The 16195-nt window shown below is 56.3% G+C and overlaps 2 protein-coding genes across 5 annotated transcripts; both read left to right on the top strand.

Moving 5' to 3' along the window:
* Positions 1-575: 575 nt before the first annotated feature.
* On the top strand, positions 576-2731 carry DHRS13 (dehydrogenase/reductase 13; the record flags this gene model as incomplete). Its single annotated transcript, XM_079545033.1, has 5 exons — positions 576-696; positions 775-893; positions 1546-1669; positions 1741-2052; positions 2448-2731. 5 exons carry the CDS (start codon positions 576-578, stop codon positions 2729-2731), a joined length of 960 nt encoding a protein of 319 aa, XP_079401159.1.
* Positions 2732-3633: 902 nt separating this feature from the next.
* FLOT2 (flotillin 2) lies at positions 3634-15678 on the top strand (the record flags this gene model as incomplete). 4 transcript variants are annotated; one of them, XM_079545093.1, is made up of 11 exons in its annotated part: positions 3634-3682; positions 7410-7491; positions 10846-10936; positions 12766-12889; positions 13327-13445; positions 13912-14025; positions 14115-14234; positions 14652-14866; positions 15000-15183; positions 15336-15485; positions 15640-15678. In XM_079545093.1, the coding sequence occupies 11 exons, from the start codon at positions 3634-3636 to the stop codon at positions 15676-15678; spliced, it is 1287 nt and encodes a 428-aa protein (XP_079401219.1). The 4 variants fall into 4 exon arrangements, with proteins under 4 accessions (XP_079401219.1, XP_079401220.1, XP_079401221.1 ...); XM_079545094.1 differs by lacking the exon at positions 10846-10936 and adding an exon at positions 9194-9284; XM_079545095.1 differs by lacking the exon at positions 3634-3682 and adding an exon at positions 4906-4924.
* Between the last annotated feature and the right edge of the window lie 517 nt (positions 15679-16195).

Here is a 16195-nt window from a genome sequence, read left to right as displayed (position 1 = left end):
TGTCCATCCTCTCTCCTTTTTTTTTTTCTTTTTTTTTTTTTTTAATTTCAAATAAGGAAAAGTGTTGGATTCTGTGTAAATACATCAGTGATGGCATTTTCAATGTTTTAAAGCTGTGTACAGTGCTACATGTGGTATGACGTCCCCCGACTTGTCTATTGTAGCAGCTCGTTTCGTCGTAACCCCTCTGTCTCTTTTGTTTATATGCCACCCCCTGCAGCAGGCCAGCTAGCTCCACTGTACAGAGTAATTGTAACGTTTTAGACTTTACAGAAACTTTCCTGTATTCTGTATATAAAAAAAAGAAAAATTCACATTGTTTTCTGCCTGTCTGTGTCGTTCTGTCAGCAGGATGGGGGGGGGTGTGGGGCTGGGGAGGCTGCAGCAGAGCTCGGTGTGATTTTATTTCCCCCTCCTCCCCAGGGCTCGTGTGACCTCGAGCTCTCCCTGTCCCCATTGCGCTGCACTTTGCCCGCTCCGTTGGCTTTCCCACCCCTTCCTGCACAAAGGGCTGCGGCTCTCGGCAGCACAGCCCTCTTCCTCTTTTCCTCCTCCCCTTCCTCCCTGCGGACGGGATGGGGTGGTGGCTGCTGGCTGTGGGGCTGCTGCTCTGCCTGCTGCTTCGCTTCACCCTACGCAGCCCCGCGCCGCCGCTCGCCCTGCCCCCGCTGCACGGCCGCACCGCCGTCGTCACCGGTGAGCGCGGGGCGCCGTGTGCTGCTGCCTGGCTGCCGCCTGCCGACTCACAGCTCTCTGTTGTGCTCTCCTCTGCAGGGGGAAGCAGTGGTATCGGGGAGGCTGCGGCACGGCAGCTGGCACGGTGCGGGGCGCGCGTGGTGCTGGCGACGCGCAGTGCGCTGCGGGGAGAAGAGGCTGCGCGGCGCATCCGTAGGGTGAGAGCTGGGGGGGTTAGGGAGGGTAATAGGGGCACAAAGAGGGGCTGTGGGGTATCGCTGGGACACCCCCACGGGACGGTCCCAGCGTGCCCCCAGTTCACCCTTATGGCACATCCTTGGAGGACCCTAAGGCACCCATGGCTTCAGCACCCCATGGCGCAGAATGCCCATAGGTAGGATGATCCCATAGGACACCCCCACAGCACACCTCCTGCACCCCAAGCACCCCCAAATACCTCCACGTGCATCCCTAAAATACCCCCACAGCACATCCCTGGACACCCCAGCTGCAACCCCTGAACATCCCTGTATCGTCCCTCACCTCAGTGCACCCTTAGGCCACCTCCATGGCCTCTCCCCATTGTTCCCCTGCAGCCCTTTGTGCACTCTTAGGACCCCGTGACACATCCCTGGACACCCCTATGGTCCATCCCCACTGCACCCTTAGGACCCCCCCTTGGCCCTCCCCTGATATGTGTGGTGCATCCCACTGTAACCCTCCTCCCATACTCCCAATGCATCTCTAGGACACCCAGATGGGGCCACCCCCAGCATACCCCACCCTTAGACCACCCCATAGCCATTCCCTGCAGCCCCCTCCTCCCTAAAGCCTCAAGACCAGCTCCTGCTCCCTCCACCCCCATTGCAGGACACAGGGAACCCCGAGGTGCTCTTCATGCCTCTGGACCTCAGCAGCCTCCACTCAGTGCACGCCTTCGCCACCGCCTTCCTGCAGCAGGAGCCCCACCTGCACCTCCTCATCAACAACGCCGGTGAGCAGCAGAGCACTGCATTGCATGGGAACCCCCAAACCCAGCACCCACACCACGCACTGCCCACACAGGAGTGAGCGCCGGGGGCACGACAGAGGATGGTTTCAGCCTGCCGTTCCAGGTGAACCACCTGGGCCACTTCCTGCTGACCCGACTGCTGCTGCAGCGCCTGCAGAGCAGCGCCCCGAGCCGTGTGATCATCGTCGCCTCCTCTGCACACTGTGCTGGCCGCCTGCGCATGGCTGAGCTCGGCCGCCCACCCCCCGGCCCCTTTGCTGCCTTCCAGGATTACTGTGACAGCAAGCTGGCCAACGTGCTGCACGCACGGCAGCTGGCAGCACGCCTGCAGGGGACTGGAGTCACTGCCTATGCCGTGCACCCAGGTATGGGCAGCTCAGTGCCAAGTGGTTTGCTTGTTGCATGCTTGCGTGGAGCACCCCTTCACGTGGAGTATCCCTTTGCACGGTGCTCCTTTGCACGGTGTTCCCTTTGCATGCAGCATCCCTCTGTGCTGTGCATCTTTTATGCAGTTCACCTTTTGCACAGCATCCCTTTGCATGATGCATCTCACTGCACGGTGCATAGTACACCCTTTCTACAGTTCACCTTCTGCACAGCATCCTTTTGCATGCCACATCCCTTTGTGCAAAGCATCCCTTTGCACAGCCATCTCTTTGCACACCACAGAGCACGTCGCTTTGCGTGCTGTGTCCCTTTGCTGATGGGTCCCCTCCCCACCGGTGCCTGCTGCAATGCACCCCCTCCTCTCTCCCTGCAGGTTTTGTCAACACGCAGCTGTTCCGTCACGCACCGCTGTGGTTGCAGCTGCTGTGGACTCCGCTGTCCCGGTTCTGCTTCCGCAGTGCAGCTGAAGGCGCACGCCCAGTGCTGTTCTGTGCCACGCAGGATGGCCTCGAGCCCTTCAGTGGCTGCTACTTCGCCGACTGCCGCCCTCTGCAGCCCTGGGCTCAGGGCAGGGATGACGCTGCAGCACGGGAGCTGTGGGACCGCAGCGAGAGGCTGTTGGGGCTGCAGCCCTCCTTGTGCACACCTGTGGAATAAATAAGTCCTGCAGTTGTGTTGCACGGTGTCATGCAGCTCCCTAAGCTGCCCCGGTGCCATCTTCTGCATGCCATCTCGTGCACACTTGCACATGCAGAACAGCTCGTCCAGCTTTGCAAAGAGTGCAGTTGCTACAATGCAGCACGCTCTGCCTTGCACACACACGCACAAGCTGTGTGCACGCCCTGCCTTGTCAATGCATGCATGTGCACACAAATGCTGCAGCGTGAATGCGCTCTGCTTTGCACAGTGCAACAAATCACACTGTAGCATGCACACTGCACCATGCACTGCATTGCACACTCTGCAACAAAGCATGCCCTAATGCACACACACTGCAATGCACACACCTGCACTGCACTGCACATGCCCTACCTTGCACATACACTACACACATTGTGTATGTCCTGCCTTGTGCATGCACACACAGCCTTGCACGCACACCGTACATGCTTTGCAACGCCTGCACTGCACTGCACGTGCCCTGCCTCGCACACACTGCATTGCACACGCATGCATACACTGCACACGTGCTGAACTGCACGCACTGCATTGCATACAGCCTCGCACATTAAGGAACACACCGCTGCGCACTGGCCACCCTCTGCATGGCACGCCCTCCCCTTGCATTGCATTGCATTGCATTGCATTGTCGTCGCACACTGCGCACGCGCCGCGTAGCGCCCCAAGATGGCGGCCGCCCCTGACCCCGCCCCTCCGCGCGGCTCCCACCTCCCCAAGATGGCGGCCGCCCTCCCAAGATGGCGGCCGGCCGTGACTCCGCCCCCAAGAGCTCTGCCCACCTCCCCAAGATGGCGGCCGCCCTGGAGGCGGGGCGGCGCTGGGCGGACCGGGTGCGGGCGGGAGGCGGCGAGAGGCGGAGGAGCCGTTCCGCGGGCAGCATGGGCAACTGCCACACGGTGGGGCCCAACGAGGCGCTGGTGGTGTCAGGTACGGGCGGGCACAGCGCTGTGGGGCTCTGGCTTGAAGGGGACCCGGGGGGGTCCTGAGCTCTGGGGGTGGGGCTGCGCCAGGCCTGGGTGGGGGGGGGGGTCACGGTGTGGGGAGGGGACGTGTGGCACTGGGGGGGTCAGCAGGTGGGTTAGGGGGACGTGGCACCGGTGCAGCACTGGTGCATCCAGCTCAGCCCTGAGACAACGTTGGGAATTGCTGAGGCCGTGGCAGGAGCAGGGAAATGCGCGCTGTGTGCGCCTGCTGCTGCTCAGGAGTTGCAGACAGCTTCCCTTGGCTCCCCGTGAGACCCCTTCCGAGGAGCGCAGCGCAGTGCTCGGGAGCCAAGGAGCCATCGTCCATCTGCACCAGGGCACCGCGCAGGCTGCAGGGTTTGCTGTAACCTCTGTTCCTTCCTGAATCTCACAGCGTGCAGCTCGCAGGATGGCCTGGCAGGAATTCGTGACATCAGCTGGTGAGCCAGGGCTGCTCCTGGATGCAGCACCGAGCTGTGGGACGAGGGCACAGCACAGCCCAGGGACGCAGAGTGGGCTCAGTGCCATCCCCAGACACAGCTCTGCTGCTGTTCCCTACCAGCATCGGCTCCTCAGCACCCCTGGGCAGAGCAGCAGGGTGCAGCCCTGGGTTCCGGGAACTGAAGCGGTCTGTGTGCAGAACAGAGAGAGCTGACGGCATCCGGCGCTTAATTGGGTGATATTAGGTCAGATCTGGGAAAGGGAGGAGAAATCTGACAGCAGGTCGTGGCAGCAGCTGGCTCTTGGCTTGCTGTCGTACAGCTGTGATGCTTTCTGAGCTCCTTCTTTTTGCTGGTGAGACATCTCAGGCCCTCAGCACCAGGAGCAGCAGCCGTACCCTGGAAACATGTGTGCGTGCAGAGATCCACAGCCTTATTTGGGAAGCAGCCTCCAGGGCACGGCCAGCACTGTGCTGTGTCCTTCCCTCTTGAGCAACACTCGTTTCCTTCTAAGAAACTGCCCTGGGTCAGGCAATCCGTGCACAGCCCAGGAATGCTCTGGGGAGCTGCGCGAGGTGATGATGGGCTCTGCAATTTGAGTCTTATGTTGCAGGAGGAGCTGCAAGCTTCCCACTGGGGCTTGGCGCGGGCCCTGGGGAGGCTTTGGCTCCTTGCAGGCTGCTCCTGGGCAGAGCCCTGCGTTCAGAGAAGCAATACCTGCTCACCCTGACGTCAGGCTTCCCACAAGATGCACAGATCCTCTCCAAGTGCGTAATGGTTTTCAGTTGCAGTCTGGCTGAACGCAGCCGTTGTGGCTCGGGATCAATCTGCTAATGCTGAAATCCGACACTAATATTTCTGCAGAGCCTCATCATCAGGAGGTGTCATATTTAATGGCTGCGCTCATCTTACAGCTCCTGTGAGCCAACAGGGCAAACAGTGCAGGGCCCGGCAGCAGCTGGGACATCTGGAGGTGCAGTGTGGGGCAGGTTGTGCAGAGCACAGTGCTGGTGGAGCAGCAGGGTGCTGCTTCAGCTGGAGGTCAGGGTGTGAAAGGAGAAGTAATAGGGCCCAGCTCAGCTCCCCAGTGCAGCCCCTCTGGGCTCTTTGATCTCTCTCAGAGCAAGAGAAGAGCAGGCAGCTGATTCTAGTTTTGTGTCAACATTTCCTGTCAGGCCCCAGCAGTTGGGGATGGTTAACCCTTCCCAACCTGCTCTGAGCACTCACATCCTCTTGCTGCATCCCTCTTATTCCTGCAAGAGGAACTGCCTGTGAGCCAGCGTACCACAAAAACACACAACAGTCACTTGTACACGTTTTGAAAGCCAGAAATACAGTCTTCTGGAGGCTCTGTGAACCCTTCCTGCTCTGCGAGAGCCCTGCAGTCCTCAGGTACTTTAAGATTGATGTGAGCCAGGCTGGAAAACCAGTGCCAGGGAACCTGACAGTGGTTCACTGTTCAGCTGAAGGGATTTATCAAGTAAGTGCCTTGTTTTGGCTTGGGTGGTGGAATCGAGAACGTGCTTATTGAATGTGCAGATGACATTGAGCTGGGAATGGATTCGAGAGCTTTGAGAGCAGGATTAGGATCAAAGCAAACTCAACAGCTAGGCCAAACGGTCTGAAAGGGGTGCGATGCTGTTCAGTGAAGAGAAATGCAGAGAGTGCTGTTTAGGGGAGAGCAACCAATCGCGTGAGAACGGAACAGAAGCTCCAGGCCATCTCCTGTAGGAAAGGGAGGCTGCAATCTCCAGGTCTCTGCAGAGAGGAAAGCAGGAGAAGAGGCGGGCAGAGTCCTTTTGTTTCTGGGAGGAATTTTGGGGTAACGTCTCAGCAGCTTGCTTGTGTTTGCTTTCATTCTCCTCTGGGTTTCTGTTTGCAAGGTGGGTTCAGCTGAAGGTGTGGTTTGCAAACTCTCTGTAGCAGCGATACTCAGAGTTGGAAGTGGTTTGGGTTTGGATGACCTCCAGAAGGAGCTCACCAGCACAACCTGCACTTCCCTGTTGTTGTGACCATCAGGATTACACAGACCCACCTCAGAATCCCACATCTGATAAATCCATTTTATTAACCTTGGACGAGGCACGAGGACAAAGCCTGATTGATATTCACAGTGGCACCTAAGAACCAGACGCTGATTTTAGTCTAGACCCTGCTTTATTACGTGAGTTTCTTTGCGTATGTCTTTGCCTTCTCCTCTCTGTGTTCAGCAGTGCTCCCAGCAATCACTCTGCTTGTTTCCCAGCAACACTTCCCTGCATCTACCAAAGAGCTCAGCTTATCTACAGATCCTCAAATCTTTCATCTCATGTCATCCAAGCCGGGCAGTGTGCTTTCTCTCGGCTCTGGGAAGCCATGCTGGAACATGGGACCCCTTCATCTGAAGAGGCCAAAGTGGCTGGCAGCTGCCTGGCCATGAATCCCCCGTTTGCAGCAGGTCTGACTGTGGCACGCTGCACCCGGAAAGTGTGGGGATGTTGGTGAAAGGGACAGCAGAGTGGCTGTGAGACCCAGCCCTGGGGAACAGCGGGTGTATTATAGCTGAAGAATGCACCTCCTCTGCCAAATCCCATTGTGCAAGAGGGGTTATTCTTCAGCCTTGCAAGGATTTCACTTTGTGGGTTCTTTTTTCACTTGATCTCTGAGACTTGGCAAAGAGGCTGCAAGAAGTGCAATGGAAAATTAACCATCGTGCGTTAGCGGGACAGAGCTCTGCTGCAGTCCAACGTCCAGCTTGCAGGAAAGCAACCAGCTGGCATCCCACCTCTGCTTGATGGCTTTGGCTTCCCTGTTTTTCTTATGCTTTGAACGCTTCAGGGCTTCAGGGCAGAGTTTAGCAAATGGAGCTGCATAGCGGTGTTAGGAGGCTCTGGGAAGCAAGTGTTGGGTGTGATGCTGAGCGAGGCGTTGCCTGCAGAAGAAAAAAGGAATCTGTGAGCAGAAGCACCTTCCCAACTTGTAGCAGCAGTGCTATTAGGGCACGTTTTTCTCAGAAAACGATTATTAAACAATTGCCAGAGGTTCACTGGAGGCCTAATGACCACGTGGATGCTGTGAAATGAGCAACTTTCCGTGCTGCCAGGAGCACCTCCCTTCCTGTCCTTGGGAAATGAGGTCCTCCAACAAATGTTACCAGGCGTTGCAGTGCTGTGAGATGGTTCTGCTTGCAACTCGCCCTGTTTGGGTGCAGGGTTTTCCCCGACACATGGGTGTAATGGCTCTTCCATCTGTGTTCTTCCCACTGTGCTGCAGGTGGCTGCTGTGGCTCCGACGTGAAGCAGTATGTGTACGGCGGCTGGGCCTGGGCCTGGTGGTGCATTACGGACACACAGAGGTAAGGAGACCCAGAGGTCACCCCCACTTTGCTCGTGGGTCTGGAGGACACGCCAGGCAGAGCCGTCCCTGCAGGGCTGTCAGTGTCTGTAGGAATGCAGGGCTGGCCCGGACGTGGGAAACCATGGCTGAGCATCAGCACTCTGCCTTTGGCTGCAGCCCCTGCCTGCTGCCCAGCTCTGTTCTAAAGACGTGCTCACTGCTGTCACCACGGGAGCAGGCTGTGTTCTTGTTTAAAAGCACAGGATTTCCTTTCCTTCCCTTTCCTCGGTCTTGGACTTTGCTTGTTTCTGAACTAACATGCTGTGGTACTGCTGCTATGGCTGTTCTTTAGGACCTGTGGGGATGTTGCTAAGTGTGCTTCTGTCCTAACACCTCCCTCACACCCAGGCACAGGTTTCTGCCTATGTAAAAAAGTAACAGGGAAGGGATAAAGACGTGACTTTTGAGTATTTTGCACTACATGAAGGTTGCAGCTGACCTTCCCTCCTCCACGTCAACGTGTCGCCACCAGCAGACAGCCAGCATGCTGCTGCCCTCCCCCTGCAGATGCTGCACAGCCCTCAGTGCTGCTCGCCTGGCTCAGCCAGCTTGCTGCTGGCAATGGGCTCACAGCTCTTAGCTCCTTTCCTGGGACCTTGCATGAAGAGTCTCAGCTAACACCCTCTGCTTTGGCCCAGGCTCTCTGGCAGTGCTGCTGTTAACTTGTGAAGTTGAGCAAAGGTTGAGTCCAGGTTAGAGAGCTGCTTGCTGGGAGCGAGCTGTCATGTGCTGGAGGTCTGTGCACTGTCTGGCAAATGGGGCTTGGACAGGATTGCCAGCACCCAAGCAAATATTGTACTTTAAAATCTGTACCCTCAGGTCACGCCATGGGGCTAAATTCTCCTTTTGAGACTGGAGTCTTTCCCAAATACCATAAGCTGTGCCACAGTTGGAACCTGCTGCACGCACACGAGTGAGGCAGATTTCTTCCTTTGAAATTAGGACATCTTTTTTGGAACTATGGATGAGACAGCAGTAATTGTGTTGCTGTCAGCTGCACCTCGCCAGGTAGCACCAACCTGAGGACAGAAGGAGTGCTTGGAGCTGGCAGGGCAATGGGCTCTTATCCTGCTGCAACCTTGAGGGCTGAGGGGAAAAAAAACACAGCAGGAAAAATCTCATCCCTGTGTTGAGGTCAGAAATAAAAGCAGCCAGAGAGGCAGTGCCTCCCAGGGAACCAAATGGTGTTATTCAGCCTCTCAGGACAGCACTTGGAAGCATCTTCTCTCCTCAGTGCCTTAGCAGGGATGTGTAGCCAGGTCCCTGGTGCTTTTATTTTTCTGGCCCATCTTTAATGTTGGCAGCGACAGCGAAGCCGTTACAGAAAATTATTTCCCGTGTTAAAAGTGCTGCAGCAGGAAATTCCAGCTGACTTCAGGACAGCAGTGCAGGTGGGTTACAGGTGGCAGCACCTGATGGGGGTCGGGGTGAGAGCCCGGCCTCTTTAACCTCACTAAAAAGCAGCTCCAGATGCCGAGAGCTCCATGCAGCATGGGGGAAGCCGTGCCCAGCATTACAGAGTCCAGGGAGCAGCAGTGGGAGAAATGCAGACATGAACAGGGAAAAAGCTGAAAGCCCCGTCTGTCCTTTGCAACAAGTGTCTTACTCTCTGGTAACCGCTTTGTGTATTTGCTGTCCTACCCTTATTCCTTGCTGCTCAGACTGTCTTTGGAGGTTATGACCATCCTCTGTCGCTGTGAGAATATTGAGACGTCGGAGGGGGTCCCACTGTACGTAACAGGGGTTGCACAGGTAATAATCCACCAGCTTCCTAACGTCACGTCTAACTATTTCTGCCTCTGTTCTGAGCAGCAGCAACAGCAGCAGCAGCAGGACAACATAAAAACGAATGGTTTTCTAATGGGACGGTGAACATCTCAGCACCTTCCTCTCCTACCCCTCCTCTGGCGTTTGCTCTGGGGTGCACTCTGCAGCGTGTAGGTAATGCAGACAGATGCATACTTGGCAAATTCCAAATTCGGCGTTGCTATGCTGGCTCCTGATAATGCTGCAGACGTTTGCTTCGACTGTAACCCTTCCCTTGGCAGCACCATTCGCATTGCGTGCAGAAGTGCATCTGGCTGCAGACAGGCAAGGCTGGGTTTTACACAGGGAAGGTGGGGAGCTGAGCTTTGGCTCGTTTCGAAAGGAAGTCTGCACCCACGTGGGGAAATGGCAGCTCTCTGGTTTTGAATACGAATTTCCACTGAGCCCTTCCTCCTCCACACAGAGGCAGTGCCCGTTTTGGATGCTGTCTCGTTTAAAAGCACAGCACGGAGACCTCGGGTGAGTTGCAGCACTGAGGAGTGGTGTTTGCTCTTGCTGTGAGCAGTTACAGACCGCCGTCACAGCGATTACCGAAATTCCCTGGGACTGGCCAGCTAGGAAGCAACACAGCATTTAATTGAAATTAAAGGTACGGATTAGGCCATCGGAAGTCCTACACCAGCTGATTGAAGCTGCATATGGCACAAAATGCCTGTGCGCATCCTGGGCAGCGGGACCTCGTGTTTTCAGCTCCCAGCTTGCATGCCAGTTCAATTAGGACAGCAGCCAGGGCAGAGTTGGGCTCACAGGGATTTGTTTGAGCACCCCACCAGTCCCAGACGTGCCCACGGCGTGCACTTTGCAGGCCCCTGCCACCCACTCATGCTTTGGATGCCTGAGCTAATGCTGACCAACACGAGCAGGCTGCACAGACCAACACGTTGCTCTGTGTCCCAGCATGTTCCCAGCTCGGTGCAGCTGCTCCTATCTATGGGCTGCGCTGCCTGGAGCACAGCTCGTGTGTCACCATCTTGTGACCTGCAGATCTGTCCACAGCACCTTCAGCCCTTGCCAAAAGCAAGATATGCTTTTGGCTATCTGACCTCAAAGGAGCTGGAGACGCACGACCCAAAGGCAAATAGGAAAAGTAGGGAGAGTGAGGGAGATGAGAGAGTAGGGCTGCGTGAGTGTTAAGCCAACGAGGGAAAAGGCATGGCTGCTTCTTGCAGCACCAGCATCACGGGGGTGGCGCAGTGTGGGTGCATCTGGGCTCCGTGCTGTGCTTTTAAACCAGTGGCAGCAGCCAGAGCTGGGGACCCAAAGCTCCTGGCCGCCTCACCAGCCCTGCTGATACACTCCTGTTAAGTGGCGTTTGGAAACCTCCTTCTTTCTGTCCAAGGTGTCCTGTCTGTCTGCAGTCACACACAGTTCTGTGCCTGTCTCGCATTACCCGTAGGAGTGCAGCTGGTAGCCAGGGCAGGAGGTGCAGGGGAAGGCAGAGTGTGTGTTACCTGGAAACGTGCAAATATTTTACGTTTTTTGGCAGGATTTCCCTAGAGATAATGACGTTACAGCCCAGGTGTGAGGACGTAGAGACGGCGGAGGGGGTAGCTTTAACTGTCACAGGTGTGGCACAGGTACAGTAACTCCAAACCATCATTTCAGGAATGCATGTCTCTAACTGGCTTTCCCCCTTACAAGGTTGCTGTTGTCCTGGAACAGAAGCCAACTGCTCTGAGACAAATTCTGGTACAAAACCACACTGTCCTCTTTGGTTCGAGCACGGTACAGCACGTCCATGTTGTAACAGGGGTTGTGACCTCTCCTCTCCCCAAAATCATTCCTCTTCTTGCAATGTCACGTTTGTCCCTGTGGCAGATGAGTTGTGTGGGTGACTTCATCTGTCTGTGATGTGCCGTGGTGGCCCTGGAGCTGTGTGACACTGCAGGGCTGAGCCATTCACATCTGAGATGGTGCCGAGAGTTGGGTTGCTTTGGATTATTAGTGTGTGGGTCTTGTTGTTCTTCGTGGTGAGTTTAAGCTTGAAGGAAGAACTTGAACTCTCAGGGCAATAAAATCTGCGTATGAAATTTCTGGCTTGAATTGAGTTTTGGTTGCCTCAAGCCTTCTTCAGACACAGCCAAAACCTCACGTGCGCCAGGAGCCCCCCAGGATGAGCACTGCAGCTCTTTAACAGCTGTGCATTGGAGAGATTCCACCCAGTGCTCTTGCAGGGGCTCCTTGCTTGGCCCTTGACAGACAAGGTGCTGTAAGTGGGGCTGTGCTCAGCCAGGAGCAGTGTCTGCATCACTGCACGCAGCAGAAGGGCTGGGCACACTTGTGGCTTCAGCTCTGTCTTTGCATGGTTGGAGAAATGCATGCACCCCTGCCTCCCTCACACCCTTCTGTAAAGCTGTCAGCTTCTCCATCTTCTGATTGGCAACACTCCTTCATGGGAGGGATTTCTCTTTTAAGCTCTTTTTAGCTTCATTTTGGGACATCCTCCCACTACTCACAGCAGGACTAGGCTGGGCAGTGCATGCAGGCAGAAAGCTGCACCACCATGCTCCAATACAGCTCCAAATCTACCTTGCCCAGGTTATTTGCTATTCCCACTGTTGTTTTTTGTTTGTTGTTGATCTGTCACACTCACCTGAGGCTTTGGCATTTCTTCGTGTGATCGGGGTAGTGTTGTGGTGTTGAACTTGTCACCTCACAGACCTAGAAATAGTTGTGTTGCTTTTACCGGCACTTAAACCCTGGATGTGGGTCTGGCGGGGGGCAGGATGAGGTCTGTAGGTCGTGAACCCACCGAGAGCACACAGTGGAGCCTCCAGAAGGGTCTCGTTTGGAGGTCTTTGAGCCAGGATGATGCTGGGCTTTCAGGCAGCAGCAGCCAGGGCTGGTGGACGGCACACAGAGGGCTGCCCCACCACCGGCACTGCCCAGCCCCGCTGTCTCCATCAGAGGGTGCTGTGGGACTTTCTCAGCGCCCAGCCATGGTGGCTGCATGCCGATATGGCCCTGCTCCCCCCCCTGCTGCTGCCAGACACACAGGCATCCTTATGTCCTGGACCACCAGGAGCTGCCACTTTAGGACTGCGCTCAGGAACCGTGTGCTGCATCTCCACTACCTGACATCCGTACCCAGTGGGGGGTTTTAAGGCAGCGGGGAGCAGCTCTGGGAATTGGCACCAGATGGTGAGGAGCAGGCTGGCCAGGTGCTGGCACATGGGGGCACACAGAGCCCCCAGGCGTGTGCAGGCAGAACACAGCATGCTGTGGCCATCTCGTGTCATCCCTCCTTGCAGGGAGCACCATGTGGAACCGCCGTTCCCATTGGTAGCGTGGGGATCTGGCAGCCTGGTGGTGGTGGTGCTGCTGCTGCTGCTGCTGCTGCTCTTGGGTGTCTCTCCCACCTTGGACAGGCACAATCAGCCCCTTTGGTTTTGTCTCCTGTCTCCAGGTGAAGATAATGACCGAGAAGGAGCTCCTGGCTGTGGCCTGTGAGCAGTTCTTGGGGAAGAACGTGCAGGATGTGAAGAACGTGGTCCTTCAGACACTGGAGGGGCATCTGCGCTCCATCCTAGGTGCGGATGGGCTCACAGTCTCGCAGGCATCATCAGCAGCTTTTTTCCCCCTGTGCTGGCTGACCCCAGCAGTAATGCTGCCACCATGGCAGGCCACGATGGGTGCTTCCTCTGCTGAATGCAGATGTGGCAGCTTAGATTGTTCCTCCCCTCCGGCAGCTCGTGCTGTGCTGCTGGGTGTTGTGATAAATGAGTTTTTGGTGCCTGCAGTAAGAGATGTCTGAGTCCCCACGGGTTGCAGGTAGCCCTGTGTGTGGCTGCACTTCTGAGATGCTGATGTGCAGAACATGGGCTGGGCAGCAAGCTGTGCCCTTGTGCCCAGAGCTGACCTCGCTGTCTGTGTGATTTGAGACAAGTAGGATGTTGCTGAGCTTAGACCCATGCTGTTACATGCTCCCTGTTTCAAATAAAGTGCTTTGCCTGCCTTTCCTCTGCAGGCACCCTGACGGTGGAGCAGATCTACCAGGACAGGGACCAGTTTGCCAAGCTGGTGCGAGAGGTGGCAGCTCCAGACGTGGGTCGCATGGGTATCGAGATCCTGAGCTTTACCATCAAGGTACCATCATGGTGCACAGCCAGCCGTGCTGTGAAGCAGGGACAGAGCCTGACCCCGGCTCTCCCACTGAGGCTGATGGAAAAGCAGGGGCTGACAGCCTGCCCCAGCCCTCCAGGGGTTTCCATGACAGCCGCTGCAACGTGCCCTGCATCCAGGCAGCACTGTGCAAACAGGAGAGCTCAAACAGGAGAGCTCAAACAGGAGAGCTCAAACAGGAGAGCTCAAACAGGAGAGCTCAAACAGGAGAGCTCAAACAGGAGAGCTCGCTGCTGGCCGAGCCCCCAGGGCTGGAGGGAGGATGCTGGGAGAGCCGCCTCTCCCTGTCATGCCTGGTTCTGCTTGGCAGCAGCCTAACGTGGCTCTTCCTGAGTCTGGCCTAACCAATGATTGCTGTGAGCTCCTTCAGGAAGGCAACAAGATGGAGTCGCTCATTGGAAGCGGCTGTGACTTATCTCCCTTTCTCCAGGATGTCTATGATAAAGTGGATTACCTGAGCTCCCTGGGAAAGACTCAGACTGCGGCCGTCCGAAGAGATGCAGACATTGGTGTGGCAGAAGCTGAGCGGGATGCTGGCATTCGGGTGAGTGCAGGGCTGTGCTGAGCATCCCAGAGCAGTGTTTTGCTCCAGCTGCACACCCTTGAGCTGTGCTCTCCATTTTCTCTCTGCAGGAGGCAGAGTGCAAGAAGGAAATGCTGGATGTCAAGTTCATGGCAGATACTAAAATAGCAGATTCCAGGCGTGCCTTTGAACTGCAGAAAGCTGCCTTCACTGAGGAGGTCAACATTAAGGTGAGAGGTATCTGACAGCCTGCTGGTGTCCCCTGGTTTGCAGTGGTGTTGGTTGTTCCGAGGCTTTCCAGCTTCCTCTCTCTGCATGTTTAGAGAGCTGGGTCTGGAGAACCCAGGTCTGTGTGTCACAGTGCACGCTGCTTGCAGCACATTCCTCTCCTACCCTGTTGCCATCACTTAAGTCAGACTAGGGGGAGATGGAGGGATGGGGAGAGTTGCCTGAGTTGAACCCAGAGCAGTTTTTGTTCAAATACTGTGAGAAGAGCACACAGAGAGGGACTGCAAGTGCAGCACTGAGGACTGGGATGTCACCCCTGGGTGGAGATTTGACCCACGTCTGCTGTCAGGGCCTACCAAGGGTCCTTATGTCTGCACCCAGGAGTACAAGCCCCCTGTTCTCCTCTCTCCCACATGCAGACAGCTGAGGCCCAGCTGGCCTACGAGCTCCAGAGTGCCCGGGAGCAGCAGAAGATCCGCCAGGAGGAGATAGAAATCGAGGTGGTGCAACGCAAGAAGCAGATCGATGTGGAAGAGAAGGAGATCATCCGGAAGGAGAAAGAGCTGATAGCCACTGTGAAGCGGCCGGCGGAGGCCGAAGCTTACCGCATCCAGCAGATCGCTGAGGGGGAGAAGTGAGTGAGCCTGAGCTGTCAGTGGGGCGCAGGGAGCTGGCTGTGTGCGGGGCTGGGAGCGCCGTGCTCTGACCCGGCTTGCAGGCTGATGGCGGAGATGTTGGCTGCTGTAGGGCTTGCTTTGCCTTTTCAGGGTAAGGCAAGTCCTCCTGGCTCAGGCGGAGGCAGAGAAGATCCGCAAGATCGGAGAAGCTGAGGCCTTTGTGATTGAGGCCATCGGGATGGCAGAGGCCGAGAGGATGAAGCTGAAGGCCGAAGCGCTCCAGAGCTACGGGGAAGCTGCCCAGCTGGCTCTGGTGCTGGATGCACTGCCTGAGGTGAGGAGGGAGCAGCTTTCCCCTGCTCTGGGCTGGAGGTGGGGAGTTGCCAGACTGGGCCAGCTCTCCTGGAGGCACAGAGAGACCCTGTGGGTCTGACCAGCAGCTCCGTGGCTGCGTGCTCATGCCAAGCTCCTTCCCTGCCTCCTCAGATTGCTGCCAAAGTGGCTGCTCCGCTCTCCAGGGTGGATGAGATCGTTGTTCTCAGCGGGGAGAGCAGCAATGTGACATCTGAGGTGAACCGCCTGCTGGCCGAGATCCCCGCCTCCGTGCGTGCCATCACCGGTGTGGACCTCACAAAGGTGAGCTGGGTACCAGCAGCAGCCAATGGCTCTTGGGTGTGCGGAATTGCCCTGAGTTGTTCAGATTTTAGGCGGCCTCTTTCCGCAGCCCTGCCCTGCTGGAGCTCCCTGCATCTTCCTGCAGCCCTAACAGTTCTCTCTTTCCCTGCTACAGATTCCCCTGATCCAGAAAGCCACTGGGGCCCAGGCATGAGACCCAAAGCGTGTGAAGATCACTCCCTGTTATGCACTCCGACATCAACTGCCTTCAACACTTGGGAATTCCTTTTATATCAGAGACAATTGGAGTTTCGTTTTTAAGCTCTGGTGCCTTATTTTGTAGGGCCAGAAAGATGCATGTTCAATCAGCCGCTCTTTTTTGTTACAAAGGGTGGGAGGAGATTTATTTTCTAACTAATTGTATATTGTATCCAGCCGGTGTTTGGCTCTGATCCACGGTTAGGACTGGCAGCTTGTCTGGTGTTGCTGTTCTCTGTCCTCAGGAGCTCACAGCAGGGGCTCAGCAAGATGTGTGCAGGCACCAGGACCTGCTCTGGGCTCCCTGCCCTCCCACTGCGACCCTATGGGGCGCTGCCCAGACCCCTGCTGCTGCCCACAAGCTGGGTTTGTGGTTGGCTTTCCACATGTTTGTCTTGCCTGCAGCCTGGGCACGGCTTCCCAGAGGTGGCAGTCCTGCTTGGGTGATGCTGGGGCACTGCCAGGGCTCAGTG

The sequence above is a fragment of the Tetrao urogallus genome (assembly GCF_951394365.1).
Source record: "Tetrao urogallus genome assembly, chromosome: 20".
Lineage (NCBI taxonomy): Eukaryota > Metazoa > Chordata > Aves > Galliformes > Phasianidae > Tetrao > Tetrao urogallus.
This window is presented reverse-complemented; position numbering and strand designations above follow the sequence as displayed.